This window comes from Falco peregrinus, chromosome 10 (genome assembly GCF_023634155.1).
Source record: "Falco peregrinus isolate bFalPer1 chromosome 10, bFalPer1.pri, whole genome shotgun sequence".
NCBI lineage: Eukaryota > Metazoa > Chordata > Aves > Falconiformes > Falconidae > Falco > Falco peregrinus.
Window position 1 is genome coordinate 31,901,250 of NC_073730.1, and position 21,709 is coordinate 31,922,958.

A 21,709-nucleotide genomic window follows, 5' to 3' on the forward strand; every position below is an offset into this window, starting at 1 on the left:
TGTTCGTGTGCAATCTAGTGCCGCTTCCTCAACGCATGTGTCCCTTCCCTTCACAGCCTACTCGACACCCAGCACCTCCCCCGCAAACCGATTCGTCAGTGTTGGACCACGGGATCCAAGCTTTGTAAATATCCCTCAACAGACTCAGGTGGGCCGCTTTCAACTTCTCTGTATGCCTGCAGCCTCTTCTTCTTCAGTGTACTCTAACGTGTCCCCGCGGAGCCAGCTGCATTGCCGCTGTCACTTCACCCACATGGTCTCAGTAACTACAGTGAAATGTCACTTGCAGTTTGTTTGTCTGTTGTGTTTTTTTTGGGCTTGTGTAGTAATAACGCTGCTTTCGTAACTGGAAAGATCTCTCCTGCTTTCTAAGATAATGGCTTCTAGTGCATAGTTTTTTCCTCCAGGACTGCATTTTCAAAGACTTTTGCTCCAACCTGTTCCCTAGGCAGTGCATTTAAATGCATATGCAAAAGGAGCTCAGAGAGACCCATCAGGTAACAGTGCACCCTAGTCCCCTGCCAGATACAGTGGGAGACTGCTCCCATGACTTCCATGTAGAAAACCAGTCTCGAATTCCTGGCTGGCCATTTGCATGGTGGGCTGTGAGCAAGCAGGAGATTTTGTAATCGCGAGCACATCTGTTTCCTTACACAAAAAGAAAAATGTCCAGTTGAGGCAGGCCTATAAAGCTGGGTTAACTGAATTCATAGTCCTGCTATGGTCAAATCAGAAGCTCAAGTAAACATTTGTGTTTCTTTAGGAGAAGGACGAGGTTTAAATGTGCTTTTTCCAAGCTGTATCAAATTCCCAGGGTCGATTAAGAAAATAGTTGTTGGCAGTTTTGTTAGCAGCTAATTTGAGCCAGATGTTGAAAAAATTAAGTCTGTGCTTAATATCATGTTATTGTGGTGGAGAAGGTATAAAAAAGTGGGCAGGACTAGTGCTTTAGGACAACTGCAGTTTGTAGTTTTAAGTCATTGCTTGATTACATTACAGTTCTTTTAAAGATGAACAGCAGAAATGTTTGTAATTTTGTTTTGAGCTGGTTGCGATAACTAAAAAGTAGTAATTCAAATAACTAGCAAATTGGGGAGTAATACCCTTAGCTCTTGTAACTTCTTTCAAATCGTTTATATGCATCTGCATAATTAGTGTACAGATTAATGGCTGTCACATGCCACAGTCCAGTGTATGCATGAAGACAGGCTCCTCGTTGCGATGGCTCCAGCACCTATGCTGTCAATGAAACCCAAGGTGCTCATTACCAAAGACTTTCAGTTTACAGGGCTGCAACCAGATGCCTGTGCACACAACGTGTTTTCTTGCTATCTGTTCTTTGTGTACAATTTGTTAGGGGCTTTAGTTTATAGCTCTGTCGACAGCACAGGTTAAACTGCATCGAATCTCAAACCTTCTCTGCATTAAATAGGGTCACAGAAAGTACACCAGCAGTGCAGAGCGGGGCTTTAACCCATCAGGTTCTGATTTTTTTCATGCCTTAACAAAACGCAAGCCGCACCCCACTTTTCAGGCCTCTTCCCTTATTGAGTTCATGTACGTGACAAGTTTTCACGTGCCTTCACATTTAAATCGTATTTCTCCAGTCATTTTGGAAACAACTGGAATACACAGAAATACACAGAAATTGGGAAACGGGGATGTTAAGGTATACTGTTAAAGTCCTTTAGCATTCGGTCTTTTCCTTCATCGCTCAGGAAACTTGAAACCCTTTGGAGAATGCTACTTACCTTTTCCAGAAGACTTGAAAAACTACTAGTTGGTGAATTGATTATGTAGTAAGACACAACAGTATTAAGTCTCCAAAATATTTCAGACATATTTGCAGCATGCAGCCTAGGTTTCCCAGATAAGTTTGTTGACTGGAAACTTTTATCCTCCTTATTTATGACTTAAATCATTTTAAAGTGCTCTAGCCTTACTTTAAGTGCTTCTATGTAATGCAGTATAGTGAATAACAATGCTGTACAGTGAAAAACAATACTCAAGCACAGCTTCCAATTAAAGTCAAACATGCTGCAGTGGGTAAGGAGACTGACTTCCAGTCTCTGACTCCAGCTGCATCTCTTGTGCTTCAATACATCATTACACCACCACAACCCACTTGGTACTAAATATATAATTTATCAGCAAAACTCACTACTTATTCATGAAACAACTCTGAAGTTGACTGTGTTTTAAATCAGAAAAGTGAGGTAAAAATACTAACTGCAATGATTTGGGACTTTCTTAGTGTTCCTCTAAACAAAGACAGGCTTTTGTACTCTTTTTTGCAGGGCATTAGCGTATAGGATGATCACTTAGGATATTTTCAAAATGAAAATATAAAAACACATAGGACTGTGTTATTAAAAGCAGCTGGGGTGGCTGCTTTCCATCAGGATTTTTATAGTACATTCAGAGTCAGCCTAAGATATGGGTCCTGAGGACCACTAACTGCCAGGCCACACAGCTCCCTTAGACAAGAGGAAGCAGTGAACAGTCAGAGCTTCTGAAAGTCAAGCTTAAATATAAGGGTTAAGCAACTCTTTACTGCTGGAGCAACAAAATAAAAATGAAGACTGTATCTGAACATCTGCTTTTTAAAATTACAGTCCAGCTACAAGCTATAAGAAAACGTTATGGTCAGCTTTTTGGTGGCTCTGATTTTCTCTTCCGATTGGTGGGTCATTTGACTGCAGGCACTAGTTACGCATCATCGTTATTAGTCTTAAAATGCTGCAGAAGTGAGTCTGTGCACGGGGATGTGACAGTGCTGTTCAGCAGAAGTTGCATTTCCCATACATGGGCATTCACAGGCTTTCACAGAACATTGGAATAAAATCGTAGACAAATGTACAACAGCATGGCTGGGTTTGAACAAGGATCATTCTGTCCTAGGCTGTTTTCAAACAACCAAAAGCAGTACACGTCTTTCTTAATGGGCATTACAAAAATTAACAGTAGACATTTCCATTAGCAGCATGTTCTGACTTGTGTCATGTTGCTTCAGATATAATCCCTTAAAGGAATTTTATAGAATTTATATAATATTTTATTTAGAAGAAGGCCATCTTCCTGTGTCAACAAAGGTTGTAGCAGGACGACAACTCCATGACAGAGGAGAGACCAGAAAATAAACTGGTTTAAGTCAGTAGTTCTGATTCAGCAACAAAAGCCCTGAAAGGGCTGTTGCCTTTGTCTGGTTTTAGCAGCTTTAAAACTTTTCAGGGTTTGTTTTTCAATACACTGCCACTGCTTACCCCATCCATCACTCTGCCACTCTGGTGGCTCACTGCGTAATTGTCCTGTCTGGGGGGTTATTTGAATCTAAATTTCTGTTTGAGCTATTAGAAGAAACACTTGACTTGGCATCCTCTGTATATGTTGACAAAAAGGCACAGGTGTTGTAACCTTTGCTTGATAAATCATTTACTTTCGCTACTCGACTCGCAAGCAGTATGGGGGCATCAGCTTTTTAACTGCCTTTTCCATATGCAAATCAGAAATACAGTATGCCTGGGGTACACAGTCTTTAGTTTCAAAAGCAAGCTGGTCTAGATACCTCATGACTAAGTAATAGATAGGTCTCTCGTATTGCCAAGGACTTGTAATAAGGAGAGTGGTAGGGGAAAGGGAAAGTACCATCACATTAATTAGGGACTAGCCTATCAGTAGCAGCAACACTAATAAAGAATAAAGGATTCTGAGTTTGGGGTGGGTGGGTTTTTTTTCCTAACCAAGCGGTAAAAGTAATTTTGAAACACAGGATATATGCGCTCCGAGTACACGCAGCTGGTAGCACTAAACTAGCAACCCGCTCTTTGTGACCAGAGTTTGCGTTGTCACTCGCCTCTCTAAACAGTGTTTGCTGATCAATAATGCCCTCACTCTGCTCGAGCGTACAAAATTCCTTTGGGGATCAGTGTGCTGTATTCAGTGTGCTGCAGCTCCACTTCACACTAAACATTGTTTACTAGGCTCAGTCCTGTTTGCCACCTACTTACCCTGTATCTTCCTGGAAATTGTATTTCGGATGCTAAAAACAGCTCCTGAACAACACATGCCTGCTCCATCTAATCACTCCTACCTGCCAGTAGCCCATGTGCCTTACACAGTAAGGTTACGAGGATGAACAGAACAGAAACCGCCTCCTACTGAGGCACCCAAGCAGAGGATCAACTGCTTTACCACTGTGAGAAACTAAACAGTTTTCTTGTCCGCTTAAGAGATAAAGTGTATCATGCACCCTCCTGCCCAGCTGTTTTTGGAAAAATCCCTCTCTAAGGTAAACATGCTTTATATCGGATCCATCCCAGTTAGTTTCTAAACCTTAGTTAAGAGAAAAACTAATTAATTATTCCCTTACCTTTCTCTAGGAAAAGGTAGAACTATTTTCTAGAAGAACAGAAGTAGAAGCCTTTTCTGCTTCTACCTTTGCAGGTTCCCAAAGCTACAGTCAGATCATGGATAGCAAGCCAGGGTCTTGTTTTCTGACACTTTTCCTGGCGGGGCCCTCGAGCCACCCAGCTACAACAGTGCTCCAGGTAGAGTTCATCCTTCATAATGCGAAACAATTGAAACAAAAGTCACAGAACTTACCTAGCACATGCCAATAAAGTATAAGAAAAACCCCAAAAGTCAAACAAGCTTATCTAGGCGGTGAAAAGGTAAGTACAAAAACCAGTAAGCTCAAAAGCACAGCCATGCACTTGCTACCAGACTTATAAAGACCAGGTACAAAAATGCACACTGTGAAACACACCTAGAAAAGAGTAATGCTGCCCTATAGTAAGTTGGGAGGGAAATTAATGAAGTTTAGTAAAATATTTATAGTATAAAGAAATTGCTGACTTCTTTAGATCTGCTCCTGTTCTCTGCCTTTCTTGAATTAGACAGTGGTATCTTTGTAGCTTCTTCTTTTAGGCTTTTATTTATCTCTAAAAAACCACCTTATGCCTCAGGTGCGTATACAAACCTAATTGTACAATTACTTTCTTTTGAGAGGCAAGGGAAAGACTATTTTACTTCCCCACAATCCTTTTAGACAGCAAACTGCAACCTGCAATTTTTTACTGGCAGCACTTTAAAACAAAGGGCATGAGAAAAAAATGAGCTTTATGCTGTGTCCTGTAGGTTAGCAGATGTGAGCTCTGTCAGACACGGGAGGGAGGCAAATTCCAGAGTAGATGGTCCTTCTGTGATAACAGCCAGTCGCTGCTGCCTAGACACTTAATTCGGAGGAGTGTGGTGCAGGTGATGCCCCTCACCGCGGCTGGAGGCTGTGCAGGCAGGGGGGAGGCAGGGAAGCAGTCTTGCAGGTAGCAAGGCCTGAAAGCGTATAGGATTCATAGATCAAAGTTGGCATCTTGAACAGGAAGCTAATGCAGTTCCTCCAGAGCTACTGTTCCTGCGGCTGAAACCACATAGCTGTTTTGTGCCCAGGTTCCATTGCCACCCTATGGAAGAAAGAAACCAGTGCACACATTTTTCTTCTGACAAATAAAACATATGCCTCGCTTCACAGGGATTTTCCATTTTTGCTTCTCACTGCACCCCTGCCACGGTGCCCTGCCCTTTGCACTGTCAGAAAGGGACGTGGAGCTGCCAGCCTTGCACACGGCTCGTGTTGATGTGCTTTATTAATGAGTACCACAAGCTGCTTGTCCTTTTCTGCCTCTGCACCCTTCCCTCTTTCTCCCATTTCCCCACACCCAGGCATTGCTCGGGCCAGACAGGCAGCACCTGCTGGCCCTCGGGCAGGAAGGGGAAGGTCAGGATTTCGTGGTGTCGCTGCAGTGGGCTAACAGCTGAGCCACCGCTTCACTTCGCAGAGCAGTTTGTGGTCAGAAAAAGTGTAAGGGGTGCAAGTGGCTTGTACATTGCAGTGGACATGCAGAGAACGTGAGAGGCTGCAGGAACAAGATCAGGCCTTTTATTTTGGGGATTCTGAGCAGAACTATTTATAAGCCAGGTCAGTGCTACTTGTTGCTTTGGTGACTGTTACTCCACAGGATAAGAATACTTATCCTCAAGGCTGAACACACCGCTTGTGTGGAGCGTGAATGAAGAACACTAATTTGGAAGCACTTGTTCAAAGCAGTTCAGCCCCCTGAGAATTACATAGTCCACAAAGTAACTTCCCTAGGTCGGCATGCATGGCTTTGGAAGAAACTTAAGCTGCAAACACTTCTAAACAGAGACTTGACTGCCCCTTTTCTTCTCTTGGTCCATAGCAGCAAATGTAGTGACAGGTTCAGAACATCGTTTGCATGCAGGAGTAACATCTCTTCTGGGTAAAGAAGAGAAATTTGCAGAGACTAGATATAAAAACACAGTTTTGTGGTGTGGGACTGATACTTTCTAGAGCTGCTGAAGTTAGAGGGATTGCTGTCCTCCCTAACCCAGCAGGAATCTGTGGACTTTCTCATATGGGCAATGGGAAGCAAGGGCTGCTCTCCTCCAACACCCAGAACAGAGTTACACAGTGCCCAAAGTGCCATCTGAATTTTAGATTGCTCCTGAGCCTGCTCTACACCCTCATGGATCGCTTTCCTACTAGACATTACAATACACTTAAGAAATGGGACACCCAAAACACAGATCAGAAACAGAACCGTTGCAACGAGCACTTGAGTGTGTGAGAAAAGAAAATTGTATATGTGAGCGCTTAATTTATAGTAATTGCCTGGGCTGAAGGGCATCGAAGAAGAATGGGCTTTTTTAGGCATGAACCCTGTTATGACCACTGACAGTTTTGATCCCTGAGCAAAAAGTGTTTTGTTGCAGAACCAGTGGCACAAAGCTACTGATACGTGACCTGAATGTTGGTCTGTCTTTCGTCTTCCACCCAGGAAACAGCTATACTGGCCTTATCTTGAGGGTGGCCTGGAGATGGCTCTGAAAATGTAGTATAAGTGTAGAGAGGGTGCGCATAGAAATGCAATGTTAATCCCTATCAAGCATCCACAGGTCTCAGACTCTGGGAAGCTGAAAGATTTCAGATTCTGCCTTAGCTTTGTGTTTGGCCATATTAAACTCGCCCTTCTCTTTTGTTGAAATTCATCAAGGAAATGTTGGCTGAATCTTTAGCTAAGCTAAAATTGAGATGGTTCTACCATGATGGGAGCAAAGAGCCCACATGCGGCTGAGTGCAGCATGAGCGTGAGCGTGCTGCTCTGATCGGAGTTGCTAATGGCAGTCCAGAGTGTGTTCCACAGAGAGGAGACACAAAGGTGGCCAGAAAGCAGGGTCACTCCCCAACTCCCATTCCCTTCATTGCCTGCTCAGCTCAGTGCACAAAGCCCATTTAATTGAGTTTTTGTGCAGAGGGGCAGCATGAAATTTCACTCTCAGCTCAGTTCTTAAAAAGCAGAGAACAGTATACCTCAAGAAGAAAGCACATATTGCACTATAAAGGTAAAGATTCATAGAAGACTTCCCAGTACCATCATGTGGCCTTATCTTCAAAGTGGGTTGGAGCTAAATCGGTCCAGAAATGCCTGGGTTAGTCCTCAGCAGGGGAGATCCTTTTTCCTGTGCTTTTTCTTCCTCCTCCTTGCAGGCTCCAGTGAGCAGTTCAGACTTTTTTTGGAAACTAACACTAAGCATCCTATTTCCAATAGATACAGCATACAATTATTTACAATGGATATAGACGAATTTCCCAAACTAAGCAATTAAATTACTGCATTTTTTCCCCCTCCTTACAATAAACAGGAAGCCTGTGTGTAAGGCACCCTTTCTGTGGGTTTTATGGCCATTACTTATGCTCCACAGTAGGGGAGAAGAGAGAGAAGAAGTAAGTGTGGGCCTGGTGGGAAGAGTTGGCAAATGCAGAAATATGATGAATGAGCTGGAGAGATTTAATTTCTTACTAAATTCTCTACAAGCTGTGTAACCTTTCTTTAGCTAAACAATTACTCTAAAAGGCAATGATTTTCTGTGTTTTCATTGAAAAGTCTTCATAATAACAATGGCCTATGTTCTCCTTCTTGAAGAACTTCTGCCAAAAAACAGTTTTCTTTTTTCCATTCAGCAGGAAACTTTCTTTTATTTTTATTTTTTCAATCTCGTATTGCCTGCTAACATGGATTTACAAGGCCTACCACTTACCGCATGGGGCTGGGAAGAAGCTTCCCCTCAGGCCAAATCATTTTGGTCCATCTCCTTCATAGGGATTCTCACATCTTCCTCCCAAGAAGAGTGCAGCCGCTGTCACAGACATCATACCAGACCCAAGTGACCATTTAAGCTGACAAAACGTGACAGTTCCTATGTCCACAGGTACAGAATACTTGGAAGGGGACTCCCAGATTTGTCTTTCAATGGACAGGCAGCAGCTCATGCCGCTGTTGTGGTGGGTGCAGCCAGGAGGGAGAGCAGGCACTGACTCTGGTGTGGTGCGGGAGAGTCAGCAGATACTTTCATTTCATCAGCCACGCTGCAGATGTAATTAAATCAGAGTGGGTGCTGATCCTCACTGAACCACAGGGTCCTGCGACCAACAGGAGTATTGCAAGGACTTCGGAGATGCAGCATGGGCAGAGCACTTCCCTCCTGCAGAGCTGCACATTTGCTCACATACACACATGCATATGTACAGACACACACACAAATCAAACAAATAAGTATAAGGCAAGATTATAGTTATGTGCCTCTTACTGCTTTTACTTGACTTGGCCCATTTCCTGGCGACCCCACGCCTGCCCCCAACCTCCACTGCAGATAATGCTGTATTGGATTAGTCTGCCTCACTGCTGCATCAGGTCCCAGATCGATTTATTGACTCTGTCAGAGTGGCTAGTACAGTAATTGTTACAAGAGCAGAATAGAAAGCAAGAATGTGTCCACATAAAATATAAAAATGACGTTTTGTTCGTTCTTTCCTCTTTCGCCCTATAGATCTTCATGTGTTTACACAGTGGAGAGCACTTTACTTAAGTTAATCAGCTCCTTCTACATTATTAATTGCGACAGTTAGGGTGCTACATGGCGGCAAACGTATTATTGAAAACATTGATCTCACGCTCACGGTGTCGACCTGAGTAGGTTTTGTATTCCTTCCCTTCTTTCGCAACTGCTTTAGGGTACTATCAAATCACATTTCCCTGACTGACAATACACCATCGATACCATTGATTGCAGAGAGGGGCAGAGAGATGCGCATGAGAAAGGAAGGAGTGTGCAGAGGTTCAGCGTATTCTGTAGGCTTGGAAAGGGGTTGTTGTAAGTTGGTGCTCGCAGTAATTACATGCCTGGCCTGATTTCTCTATTTTGTAAAGAGTAATAATTTAAGAGCTGGAGTTTCCTAAGTGTTGAAGATTTGCAGAGATGGTATGATGAGACCTTTTAAAATGTGTGTAGAATGTATACCCTTAAAAAAAGACATACTGACTTTTTACAAGGGGTTTGGAAGTGCCTTTGAAAGACATTTCATGAAAGTTCAGCTTTCGCAGCTGGTACCTATATGAGCTCCATAAATTCCACACAGCCTGACAAACTCCAGTGGGTGTCACATGTGACCTGGATGGAAAAGGTCAGCAGCTGAATTTATGGCTTTTGCATTTACTGGAACATTAAGATTTTTGCCAACTGCCATATATACATTTTAACAATTCTGCAACCAAAGGATTAGGACCACAATCTACAATGAAGGTCAAAAATTAAAGGCCACAATCCCTACATCCTTCCCAACGGATAGGCATTAAGCTACCTCTGTTCTAAGAATCACCTTTGCTTAATGGCCTCAACATGGAGGTCAAGGAATAAATAAGCTCCAGAGGTGAACACCTTGCAAAATAGGCTGTCTTGCTCTGAAATTAATACTAAATTCTGTAAGAATTCTGTAAGAAGGGACCAGAAGATGAGAAGCCATTTCTTAACAGAGAAAGTCCAGTTTGCAGCAGGTTTCATGTTCCCAAGACACTGAGCATCACCTCCCCTAGTGCTGGACTATCCCACAGAAATGCAGGTATCATACAGGGAAAGGACTGGGGCTTCAAATGAAATACGGCAAAATTGCTATAATTTTGTTAAAACCTGTTTATATTTTAAATTTAGCGAAGGTGTCTGGTTTTAGTAAGGACTACTAACAGCACACCAAGTTGTAGCTTTCAAACTTTACCTGGTTTTAGTTCAGAACAACAAAAGGTATTGGTTTGGTTTAGGCACTTCTTTTTATAGTCTATTCTACTTGAACAGAGGTAGAACTGGAAAAGTTGAATATAAAACCAGGATTTAAAAAAAAATTCTACCAAAAATCAAGAGGCTGAACATGAACATATCTTGTTCGCTTAACTACGTAGCCCTTAGTTACTTTGGTTATTAACATTCAATTTTGAAAACAGTACTGACACTATAATCATAATATTTTCAGGCATATTCACTTGCATGACCCAACTCTTAGATCATCTATACAAATACTGGTTATTACACATTAAGAAATGCAGTTAAAAACATTTCGGAAGCCAAATAAAATGTAATTTTAATTACAAGATATGAGTAACAAAAATCACTACTGATAAAATGCAGCCACCTTTGAAGCTAAACACAGTAATTTCTGCATCGCTTGGAGCAGCTTTGTACAACTTCAGGTCTTCTTTTGTGCTTTTCCCCTAGCTACATCTTTTTAGATATGACAACAGAAAAGGTATCTTGTTTTTTTTTAAAAAAGGGGATAAAGTTAGATATGAAATTTGCATGTGGGGTTGGTATTTTCATCCTAGCATGTGCTAAACAATGGGATTTGAGATTTTGCAAGAACACTTTTGCATATAATGTGCCTTGTTTGGCTCTTCTCTTTGTTTTTTGAAGGACTTACTTGTAGTCTTTTGGGTTAAAGATCGTATCTGTGAATCTATGGTATTGGACCTGACTGTACATTCATTGAAGTCGATGAGAGCAGGGTAGGGAAAATTTGTTACTGGCAAGAGTTTGCTTAGAAATACAATAATATTTTTGTTTAATTATGCTTTTATTTTGCTTATAGCTATGCGCAGTGGAATAAATCTAGTCTTTTTCAAATAAGATAAAAGTTAAAATTCACATTTTCCTTATGGGGAGGGCTTCCAGTGCAGTCATGATGTATCTCTAGAGTTTTGATTTTGTGGCTACAGGTATTATCTCTCAGTGACTCCAAAGCAATATTCCTTGATGTAGCGATGGGTTTAGTGTTGGGGTTTTCCCAGTTTACTGGTCCTGTAAGCTAAATCTGAAAGTCTAGGCCAGGTTACATTCCATCTGGTTCATTCCCAGCAAGGGAGGCTCCACAGGCTCTTTACAAACTCCTTGTCTTCCTGACATAGTATCAAGGGCAGAACTTGGCCCAGTAGTGGGAACCGCTTTATCAGTCCTGTTGATGTTGTGTGCGTCAAAAGAGAGTTCAGATTCTTCTGCAGGCTTTTCAGGAATATGAGGAGTAAAAGTAGTAACATTTAGAAAACAGGAAGTAAAAAAAAAAAAAAATAAGATGAGGGAGAGCTGTAATTCTCCGTACAATGGAGCAGCTTGCTTACTAAGTACAAAGAGCCACTTCTGTACAGCCTGTTTTCAGAGAAAAGCCTCACAGTCAGTGGCTCATAAAAGCGGAGGCACCTTTTGATTTTAAGTTCAAGGTTTACATTAGTAATTTTGTCTGTTTTCTCTGTTAGTATTAATTAAATTGAGATAGTTTAATTAGTATTACTAAATTTGATCATTAGTAGTAATTCATTCTGCCTGCCATACTGCACAAATATGATGAAGCAGAAATAACTAAATTGTTTAATTTCATCTCATTTAATGACTTTACACTCCACCAAGACTTTCATTGGCATCTCACAGTATGTGTGAAAATCACTCCAAGCTAGGCCAAGACCCAAGTCCCTTTAGCCAACCATGTCTAATATGTCCCTCCTCATCCCAAGGCAGATCATGTGCTGCACAGGCTTTTCTCATTTCTCCACCGGAGCGTTGGCTACCTCTGAAGGCTGGGCTGGCCTTTCCTTGCCCTGGTCACCCAGCTCCTGTAGCATCCCGATCCCGACGGAGCTGTACGGGACTCATCTGCTAGCACGTCCCTGGCCGGGGGCTCCCCGCAGTGTAATGGGAGAAGTCCTGTCATTGATCCCCATGCCGCACGTGCTGGGGACTGAGTGCTGAGCACAGGCATGGTGCATACCCTTCCACTTTGCTTAATGAACTTTGTTCAGTTTAGCAAGGTACAAAGCATCAGGAAAAATGCAGACATCAAAAGTTCTCGCGTTCAGGAGGGGTTATTTTGTTCAGCCTCTTGGCTTTCTTTTTTTAAGGAAAGATTTGGGAAGAGGAATTCACTGCTGAATTGATTCATTAGTCCTCCAGCTTACTGTCTACTTTAATTTTAAGGTCCATGTGGCAAAAACACCAGAGATGCCTCCATGCCCCAATTTCTGTCCATGTTGATTTGGAGACCAGTTTTGATCTCTTTGCGCAGTACACCTAAGACTTGCCAAAACCCCGATTCCTCTTCCTTTTCGGCAGTCTCCAAACCCCAACCTTTCTCTACCCACTTCTGAGAACATGCTGTTGTCCTTGCCCTGGAGTCCCCAGCTCCTGTGCTGTCCCCTCTATCCATCTGCACCTGCCTGGTGTGTGCCCCGCCAGCCCTGATGTTCCTGCTGCGCACAGCCAAATTCCTCTCCCATGCGTTCCGGCCCTCCACCGACCTGTGTCGTGCCCCCCCCCCCCCCCCCGTATTTTTTGCCCTGCCTTTATCAGGCTGTGCACGCTGCTTTTGCTATCCCAGCAGAGCCATGGGGATGCTCCTTTGCCTGCTTCACCCACAGGCACCCAGCATGGGCAGAGGCTGGGCACTGGGGGTTTTGGGGGGGGGGGGGGGGGTGTGTTCAGAGGGAGGGCTCACTCTCCCCTCCAGTTCAAGTTGTTATCTCCCCTCGCTTTCCTCTTGTGCTGGGTACTCTGAAGTACTCAGGGAAGTCAAGAAAAGCAGTTGAAAACTACCTTTTGTACCCCAGACTCTGCAGAGCAAAGAGCCAGAGCCTCTGCAGCAGCCTGCCGGCCGAGCAGCCCATCCCGCTGGGACCCCTCGGCCCCATGGGCCCCTCATGTCGCTCCAGTTGCTCCGCTGCTCCCCGCCGGCACGGGACAGAGGACAGTCCCAGGGGCAAACCCCCAGAGTGTGTGTGTACGTGTGTCTCTGTGCGTGTGTGTGTGCGCTCAGGCTGTCTCGCTGCAAATGGAGCTTGGGAGGCCCAGACTGGGGGTTGATTTTCTTTGGATGACTTTCCCCGATTGTCTAAAGCAATAAAAGTAAAGAAACTTTGGGGGAAATGGCGGTTGCGGGGAGATTATTTTTGCAGTCCTGCTACAGGCAAAACTCTTGAGGCTTCAGGGGAGTTTCGCTTGCCTGAGGACTGCAGGAACTGGCTTAAATTGAATAAAACTGTAAGTACAGTATAGGGGACTGGGTAACAGGGAGTTCTGCAAAAGCAACAAAACCGGAAAGCACAATGAAGAATAGAGCGGGTTACGCTGCGGTGAAAGTATGTACTGGTTGTTATAACACCGTGCCTCTAGAATAAATTATGTCCCTTTAAAAAGTAATACTTTAACTGTGGAGCTATATAGAGACAATTAAGACGATATTGTTCTCCTCATTTCCCTCCACCCCCACCCCCCCCTCTCTGCAGTAGCTCTGTGGAAACTTTTAATGCTGCAGCTTGAAACTTGGGCCTCTGGGTCTAAAATGCCTGAGAAAGCACTGCGGGCTCTAACTGTAAAACATTCCTTCGGCGGGCCCTGGAAACAGGGCGCGCTGGCGCAGGCGAAGTTCAGAGGGATCACATGTAAATGAGGGCTGGCTGCAGACTCCTGAGGAGCATTTTATTTCACTTAAACCTGAACTTGAACTTGCAAACACGCTGGCAGAGCCCAAGACAGGCAGACCGCGGGCGCGTGGGGCTGGTAGCCGGGGCTGCCGCTGGCCCCCTGCACCCACCGTCAAGGCTGGGGGGTCCCTGTGCACCCACCAGCTTTGTGCCGTGTCTAGGGGCACAAGGGAACACAGGACAACGTGGGCACTGTATTTTCAGGAGCAGGCTCGTAGCGCTTCCCAAAGGGCTTGCTGTTTTCCTAACAAAACGCTGGAAAGTCCCATCAGAGCAGTGTGTCTGCCATCCCAGTTTCCATGGGAGCTCCTGGCATGACGTTATAAGCAGATCCAAGTCCCGATGCACACTTTATTTAATAAGAGGAAAGAAATAAGTGAGATTTAGCATAAGAAATATTAAAAAGTGTTGCACTCTAGCAAATTTAGCTGTGCTTCCAGCAGAGGAGAATACAGGGCTGTCTAAAACGCGAGGCGTAAAGTGCAGAATTTGAAAGCCCCTTCACAGCATATTTACTTTTAAATCACAATAGTAGATGTAAACCACGAGGTGGGCTTTAAAGTCATCTTTTACTTCTCTGATAAAATGTGTACTACTGTTTTCTTTTTCCCTTGCAAAAGGCGATGTATGTAGCAGGGGAGCAAGAAGGGTGCCGATGCCAGTGAGTGTCACCCAGGTGTGGTGGCAGAGGTGGCTGCTGGCTGGGCGGGAGGCATGGGGGCAGCTTTCTCTCCCTGACAGCTGTACTTGGCTGGTGGGTCATATTTTGGTCATTTCTGATTACTCCCGAACAATTTTGGCTATGTTTATAGCAAAACTTTGAAAGAATGAATGGATGAAAAAAATTCTTTTTTGGCAGTAACTCAGGAAATATCTACAAAGATGTCCTTTCTGGAGCAAGATATTATTTCAGGGTTTGTGTTAGGATCGTTTTTACTCTGTGACAGCACATAAAGAGACCAGGACAGAGCAATGAGGTCTGGCATAGCTAAAATCCCTTCTGTGTGTGTGAGGTTATATAGTTTATCAATGCAGAAACCACCACAGGCTTTGAAAAGTAAACAGCTGGCTTGGGTCTCTGTGCTGCTCTTCCGAGTCGTCTGCTGGATTTAAATGGCTAGCCTGCGATTTGTGGAGTGGGGAGAATATATATAGTTTTTCTTTAAAACATGTCAAAAGGCTTTTGTAGCCATGTGTTTTCGTAGTTCCTTTATTTGTTACAGTTTTTCTTTCTGTTTCATTTTGGTTTATTTTGCTTTTACAAACATCTTCCCTGCCACCAGCAAGTCTACAAGTAAATAAGTTTCTATCCCAGTCAGAAAACCTTATGGCAGTGACAAATATCGGAGAAAGCCATCGTCTCTCTCAAAGATTTCATCTCACCATCCATTTAATCCGCTTGCTGTACCTCAGATCTCAAGTAACTTTCATACTGTGGGCTCACTTTAATGGATAGAATCTATTTTTCATGAAAAAAGCAGGAAATAAGCTGTCTTTCGTACAAAGATTTACAAAATGTAATCATTGTTGAAATATTCTCTTTGAACTGCCTTGTCCGCAGGGGTGTCTGGCTCCCAATACCCCCGTTTCTTTAGAACACCCTTACAAGTTCTTCTGGTAGATCAGGTACACTGGTGGTTCTGGTCTTTGATGTCTTGAATGAATGAAAGAAAAGCATAATAAAAGAGAGCTGTTGATCAAGCATAAAATACTCTTTAAGCTGACAGAATGGCAGAGTTAACACATTCTAAGCTGCTTTTAGGTTTTTCCTTTTTTCCTCACATTTTCCTGTGCTTTGTGTACAGTGGGGGTTTTTATTTTTTGAAAAGTCTCTGATCTATGTAGTATGCCGTCCTCTAACAAAAAACAAAATGGGATTGTTTCTCTCTCTTTCTCCCTTTCTTTTTCCTCTCTCTCTTTCACTCCACTATCTTCCCCCCCCCCCCTTAAACAGCAAGGGTTACCATTTAGTAGCGTTACTGCAGTTAGCTTTCAGCGTACCACGCAAAGTTTAGAAGTTATTTTGCAGATTTAAAAGTCAATTTACTAGCAAATAAATTAAGTTCTTCAGTTAACTATTTAGAAAACTGGAGGAAAACTGTAACTGGCGAAATGTTCTCGAAGCAAAAGGAAGACCCTCTGTCTAAAAGCAAGATTGTAAACTGAAAGACGGACATAAAAATGACCTCATTGTGAGAGAACTTTCTTTTAAGAGAGTCAGAGAAAAGGGAAAGTTTTCTTCCTGTAGATCTAATTTAGATCTTAAATTCCCATACATTATTTATACATCATATTCAAAGTGCCAGCCTACTCTGCTTGCTGGATTACATTTCAAACATTTGCCATTGATAAGTCTTTGCTGTATTATATTCGGGCTAAATGCAAATATGTCATAGTGCAGTCAACCTTTAATCCGCTGAGCTTCAGGTTCGGGCAGCAGGGGGTCCAGTGCTCAGAGCATTGCTTTATACTTAAGAAACATCTGGGGCCAGCTGGGACACTTTACTGGAACATTCAGATGTCTGGAACAACAGCAGGAGTTACTGTATGAGTGTGTTTTCATAGGTTTGGGAGGGTTTGGGGTGACTTAGTTAAAAACACTAGCTGTTCCCAACTTGAGGTTTGAACCCAAGCAGAAATCTTGCCTGAAGTGAGTTTGTTGGTCCCGGGAGAGAAGTGGTTTGGACTACTATACATTTTTAATAGTCAGCAGGCAAAAGTCCATATTACAAAATTATTGCATGTAATTTAATGCAGTTTGCCACAATTGGCATTCCCGCAAACGCTATTGGATGCAGAGCTACTGTACACATCGCCTGGAGACTAGTGTCCCTCCTGGGACAGGTTTTATCTTCCCTCAAGACAGCATAAATATGCTCGTAGTGGGGCGTGCAACTCTCCTGGGTGTGGATGTTGGACAACCAGAAGATTCACTCACTGTTTTATATCCCTTTGGGGATGACCAACATGCTACTTATGTCCCTTTTGGTATTTTATTTTGGAAAATATAATTACTAAATAATTAATCCCAGCTCTAAGAAAATAACTTACATAGGCACAAAGGTGACCTTGTCTTTAACATTCACCTTTCGGTTTACGCAGTAGCATCAAATTTCATGCCTGGAGAAACTCTGGAGAAACCAATAGAGAAGTGGGATGAATTCAGATGTGGGGTAAACCAAAGACAGTCGCTTTATCTGCAGGAGCCCTCCAGCCAGTCGCACCAGAAGCTGAGTTGCCACTGCCTTCACTCACCCTGGCAGCCTTTTTGAAACTGCATCAAAGCCCAGGTTTGGCCCCTTGCTTTCACACGACGCATCGTGGGGAAGGAGCCTTCCTGGGACCTCTCACAAGGTGATATCTAAAGGACCAGTTTGCTGCTTAGCTGTTTACATTCTCATTTTATCTTTGCAAACAGAAGGACTTGTCACCCTGGTTCACCTTCCTGGGGTTAATGTTTTTGATTGCCTTGAAGTTCTTGAGATGACTGCAATGTCATCCCCAAACAAAGCCACTGAGCTGATGCGCTGTGATGAAGCCTCGCAGGTGCCCGACGGTCGTGGCTCAGGTTCAGCTCGGCTGCTCAAACAGCTGCTTTGCCGGCAAGCTCTAAAGCTGCAAGTTTTCTTTTATTTAGGCTCTTATCAAAGGTGTATTTTCCCGCCCGGGCCTGTGCAGCGATAGCTTCCTGCAAGCAGAGCTGTGCCCGGGGCAGCAACGGCCACAGCAGTGCGGCAGCCACGTTTGAAGTCCCGATGGCACCGACCCGTCCCACCGCCAAGCAGCGGAACCAGGCTGAAACCTAAAGAAAAAGGCTAGTACAGACCAGGTCTTAGCCCTAAGTGGATTAGGTGAAGCAAAAGCTCCTATGTGTGGAGTTTGTCAGAATTTCAAATGTGTGAATGTCCTTAAATAACCTACATCGCCTGGAGAAATAAACCAACTGTCACACCCAGTTCTGGATTCCACATTAACAACCTCCTTCCGCAGCGTTAAACTTTGCCCTTGAGGACTTTTGTTTAACTTTTTAATTTGAAAAACAGATAGGGCTGCTTTACAACCCTCGCTTTTTCTGCGAGGTGAAAGGTCCTATTGTTAGGGCAGGAGATGTGCAGGTAGGAGTAAATGTAACGTGTTTGCATTTGATTGTCTTTCTGGTTTAAAACATGTGAGCGGTGCTTAGTTAGGCTTGGGAGCCGGGGGTGAAACACGTTGTGCAGGAAGGCTGGTTTAAGAAGATTTTAATAAACAATGGGCCTGTTCTGGGTTCCTGACGCAGGCAGAAACTGCTACCGGAGTCAGTGAGGCACTTTCAGCTTTTTTCCTTTTAAATATCCTGAATCGCCAAGTGTTTTCTTGCTGTTCTTCCCATACAAAGGGCCCGATTGTCAGAAGTGGCTTGAGGATTTTTGTGTGTCTCTGCTATCTCCAGAAGAGCATAAGAAACAAATAGACTTGCGCTATCAAAGAAACGTAATTGCCATTTCAGACTTCCTGTTTAGGATTCAGTCAAGTAGATATTGTTTATGGTTCATAAAACCTTACTACTGTGAGGATTCTCAGATACTGGCAGCACAGAGTTTCAACTTTCATGGTGCTGTAAATTAGGGGGGAAAAAAAAGTGTGATAATACTCCTCTGAGAACAGTAAAATAGAGCTCTGCAATGGTTAAATGGAATTTTATAAGCACATTCGGTGTGGAACTGTTTTGCATTACATGAGTTGAATACCTTAGAGATGACACACATCTGCAGGCACTTTATTAAATCCTTAGTCAGCACTTTTCAACCTGATGAGATTACTTCTTCATTTGACTGGAGAAAGGGAAGCAAAGATCTCGTACTGGACTGCAGAATTCTTTCTGATGTTTCACCTTGAGCGCTGGGGAAGGACAGCAAGATGCTGGGCAGGACAATACAGACCCATAGCGGCACCGACAACTGTGTGGCAGTAATCGCACTGAGTGGGACCTTTAGCTCCAGTGGGTTCATTTAGCTCTAAACTGGCTGGGAGAATAGTACTGCAAACTAAACAGAGGGGAAATAAAATACTGGCTCTTTTATGAAACGTGCAGAGATAATATCGTCCTGACCGTATTGTGATAGTGCGCGTGATTTAAATGTTGATTTTAAATTAAGAAAGGCAATATGCTGTTCTCTGTCTGGGTGCAGTCAGATAGGTTACAGAATGTGAGAGGATAAAATGGGTAAGGTGGGTAGATGCGAGAGGACAGCCTGCACCACATCGAGCAGTGCTCTGAAAGAAGGCGCAAAATACTTCAGCCATCTGAACGTAGGGATACGGGCTTCTTTTTTCCCCTCTAAGCCCCCTGATTGTGCAGAAAAACTTGACAGATCCTGACTATCAAAACTCCAAATGTGTAATAAGCTTCCCAGACATTTTCATTTGACTCGCGGAGGTCTCCTCTTCCCTTGCAGAGAAGTTTCACAGGTGCTTCAGAAGGACAATAGTGCTCTTCAGACCTAATCCGGGAAGACTTAGACGTGTATGGGAGGCTTGAGGGGGATATGAGATCTTAATATTAAAATGATTAGTAGAAAAGGAGGATCATTCTGTGTGTGCATTTCAGCTGTAAGACGCTCTAAATTAAAACGGTATCCTGAGAGTGGTGCTGGTGGGATCTGATGGGTAAATGCGCTCTCTGTCTCGCTGTTCTGCTGCCTCAGCCCATAAAACATCTCATCCAAGTGGGCTTGCAGGAGCAGGCGAAGCGGGATGCAGCTGTTTGCGAGGTGCTCCGAGTTCGGATCCTGTAAAAGCAGCTTTTTAGTAAAGGCGATCCAGAGCCCCGGCATGGAAGTTTAAAAAATAGCCGCGCGGTTTGGGTCAATCCTGTAAGGGTTAATTAAGTTTTTCATTGGTATTAAGGCCGAGCAGTGTCTGCAGGAGTCATATTGACACCCTAGTGCATGGTAACTCTACTCCTTTATTGACATGTTGCTACTCAAGAGCACAATAGCACTCTGTGTCTGCAAATCATTGCTAAAATCATCTCAAGGAAAAAAAAAAAGTTTGAAAGCCCAACGCTAGACAAAGGCCCCAGAGCTGCACTGCGCCGCTAAAAACTCCGGAGTCAGCAACTTCTATTGATTAAAAACTAACCTTTAAAGTAACTCGCAGAGTGTGTGGTTAGCATTTAAATTTAAACATGTCATGAGTTGATTTGTGTTACTGAATACCAACTCAGAAGGAGTTACATTCACATCAGATTTTTTTTTTCTAATTCCCTTAAGCAGCTAAAGTATTTCATGAAATGTCAATAGGGCAGGGGAGAAAAAAAAGGTGTTTTGGAGGGAGGGGACTTACGCCCAGCCTCGCCGTTTCTTTTCCCATGCAAATAGTCACCCCAAAAAGAAAAGTGTGGGGAGCGACACACAATAATTAGACCTTTGTCTAACTTTCCCAAGTGCCAGAGAAAGACAGATTAATTAAATATACAACAGTGTTGGTTTTTGGAGTGGGGGTCTCTCTTGCTGTGGAGGTCATAAATTAGGCAGAATAAATACTTCAATGTGTTTGCAGCGGGGCTGCTACGTCAGAGCGGCTGGCGGGCGGTGGGAGGGCGCAGCGCGGCTCTTGCTAATGATAGTCACGTCTGGGGCTGTCTGGTTGCCCCTAGCAACGAGACATGATGTAACACCAGGATGAACTTGAACTTGGGGGACTTGAAAAGGGAACAATAGACCAGAGCAATCAATAAAGCCTATTTCAGTGAAGGATTACAGAGCCGCTCTGGGGTAACCTTGTCTGCAAGGCACAGGCTGAATAGCAAGATGCGTGAAGGAGCGCGGTGCGGCGGGGGACGGACCGACGAGCGGACGGCGATGGACCGAGGGGAGCCCGGGGGGAGCCCCGCTGCCGCCCCGGCCCTGGGGGAGCGCCGCCAGGAGCAGCCCCACCTCCGCACCCTCAGCTTCCTCGCTTTTTGCCTTTTTTTCCTGCCTTTTTTTTTTTTTTTTAATCTGCTTTTGAAGCTAAAGAGGAGTGGCGAGGCCCGAGCAGCTCCCGCCATCCCGGCCGGCGGGCCATGTGGCCGGGCCGGCAGCGAGGGGAGCCAATTGGACATCTGCGATATAGATTTGAACCATCGGCTCTGAAATTTTAACCCCTGTACTCCCTGCTGGGCACTACCACACTTCCCAGCCCGACCAAAGACTTGTCACACTCCAGTGACAAGCGTAAGGGACGAGCCAGCAAAGTTCGGAAGAGTTGGGAGCTGGTGGTGGTTGGAAGTGCCGCTGGCACGGCCCGCGCTCCGCGGCCCGCGCCCGCCTAAAATCAGTAGGGCCCTGCGATCAGGGGGGGCAACGGGACTTGGCACCACTTCACAACTCCTGCCAGAACTTTCCTCTGTTTATGAACTTTACATATGAGAACTATTTGGTTTAATTGCAGCCTGCGTAAGTCTAAATATAAAATCTGTAGGCAATAGATGAAGCCGATACGGGACCGGTGTGTTTGTATTCAGAAGGGTGAGCAGAGGAAGAGTTAGTTAATGAGGTGTATTGGAAGCAGGACAACTTCTCCAATCGTGCTATTTATTTTACCGGTTCCTACCTCCATGGCAAGACCACATAATCTCCGAGTCCCACATGAAACTTGCCTCAGAGTCTTCTGTAAATGTTCATAAATCCTCCCCAGGTTGATTATGCTATCAATCACGTCAGACGCTGAAAAGGAACGGAGGAAAAACTTGGTAAAACTTGTCGTCAGTTTATACATGCACACATATGCACCTCATATATTGCGGGAGCCGAAGTAAAAACGTGGGGTATCAGCAACAGCACTTTAATACCTGAATCTTTCTTGTTGTACTACTT

General features: G+C 44.1%; 1 protein-coding gene across 17 annotated transcripts in view; it reads left to right on the plus strand.

Annotated features, from left to right (window-relative positions):
- Window positions 1-21,709, plus strand: part of NFIA (nuclear factor I A) — a 359,836-nt gene that overhangs the window by 329,900 nt on the left and 8,227 nt on the right. For 15 of the 17 annotated variants that reach the window (XM_055815814.1, XM_027792642.2, XM_027792639.2 and 12 more), the window contains one exon: window positions 57-148. The exons of the other annotated variants lie outside the window; for them this stretch is intronic. In XM_055815814.1, the coding sequence (XP_055671789.1) occupies window positions 57-148 (92 nt within the window). The remainder of the gene's footprint in view (window positions 1-56; window positions 149-21,709) is intronic. 17 annotated transcript variants of the gene reach the window in all.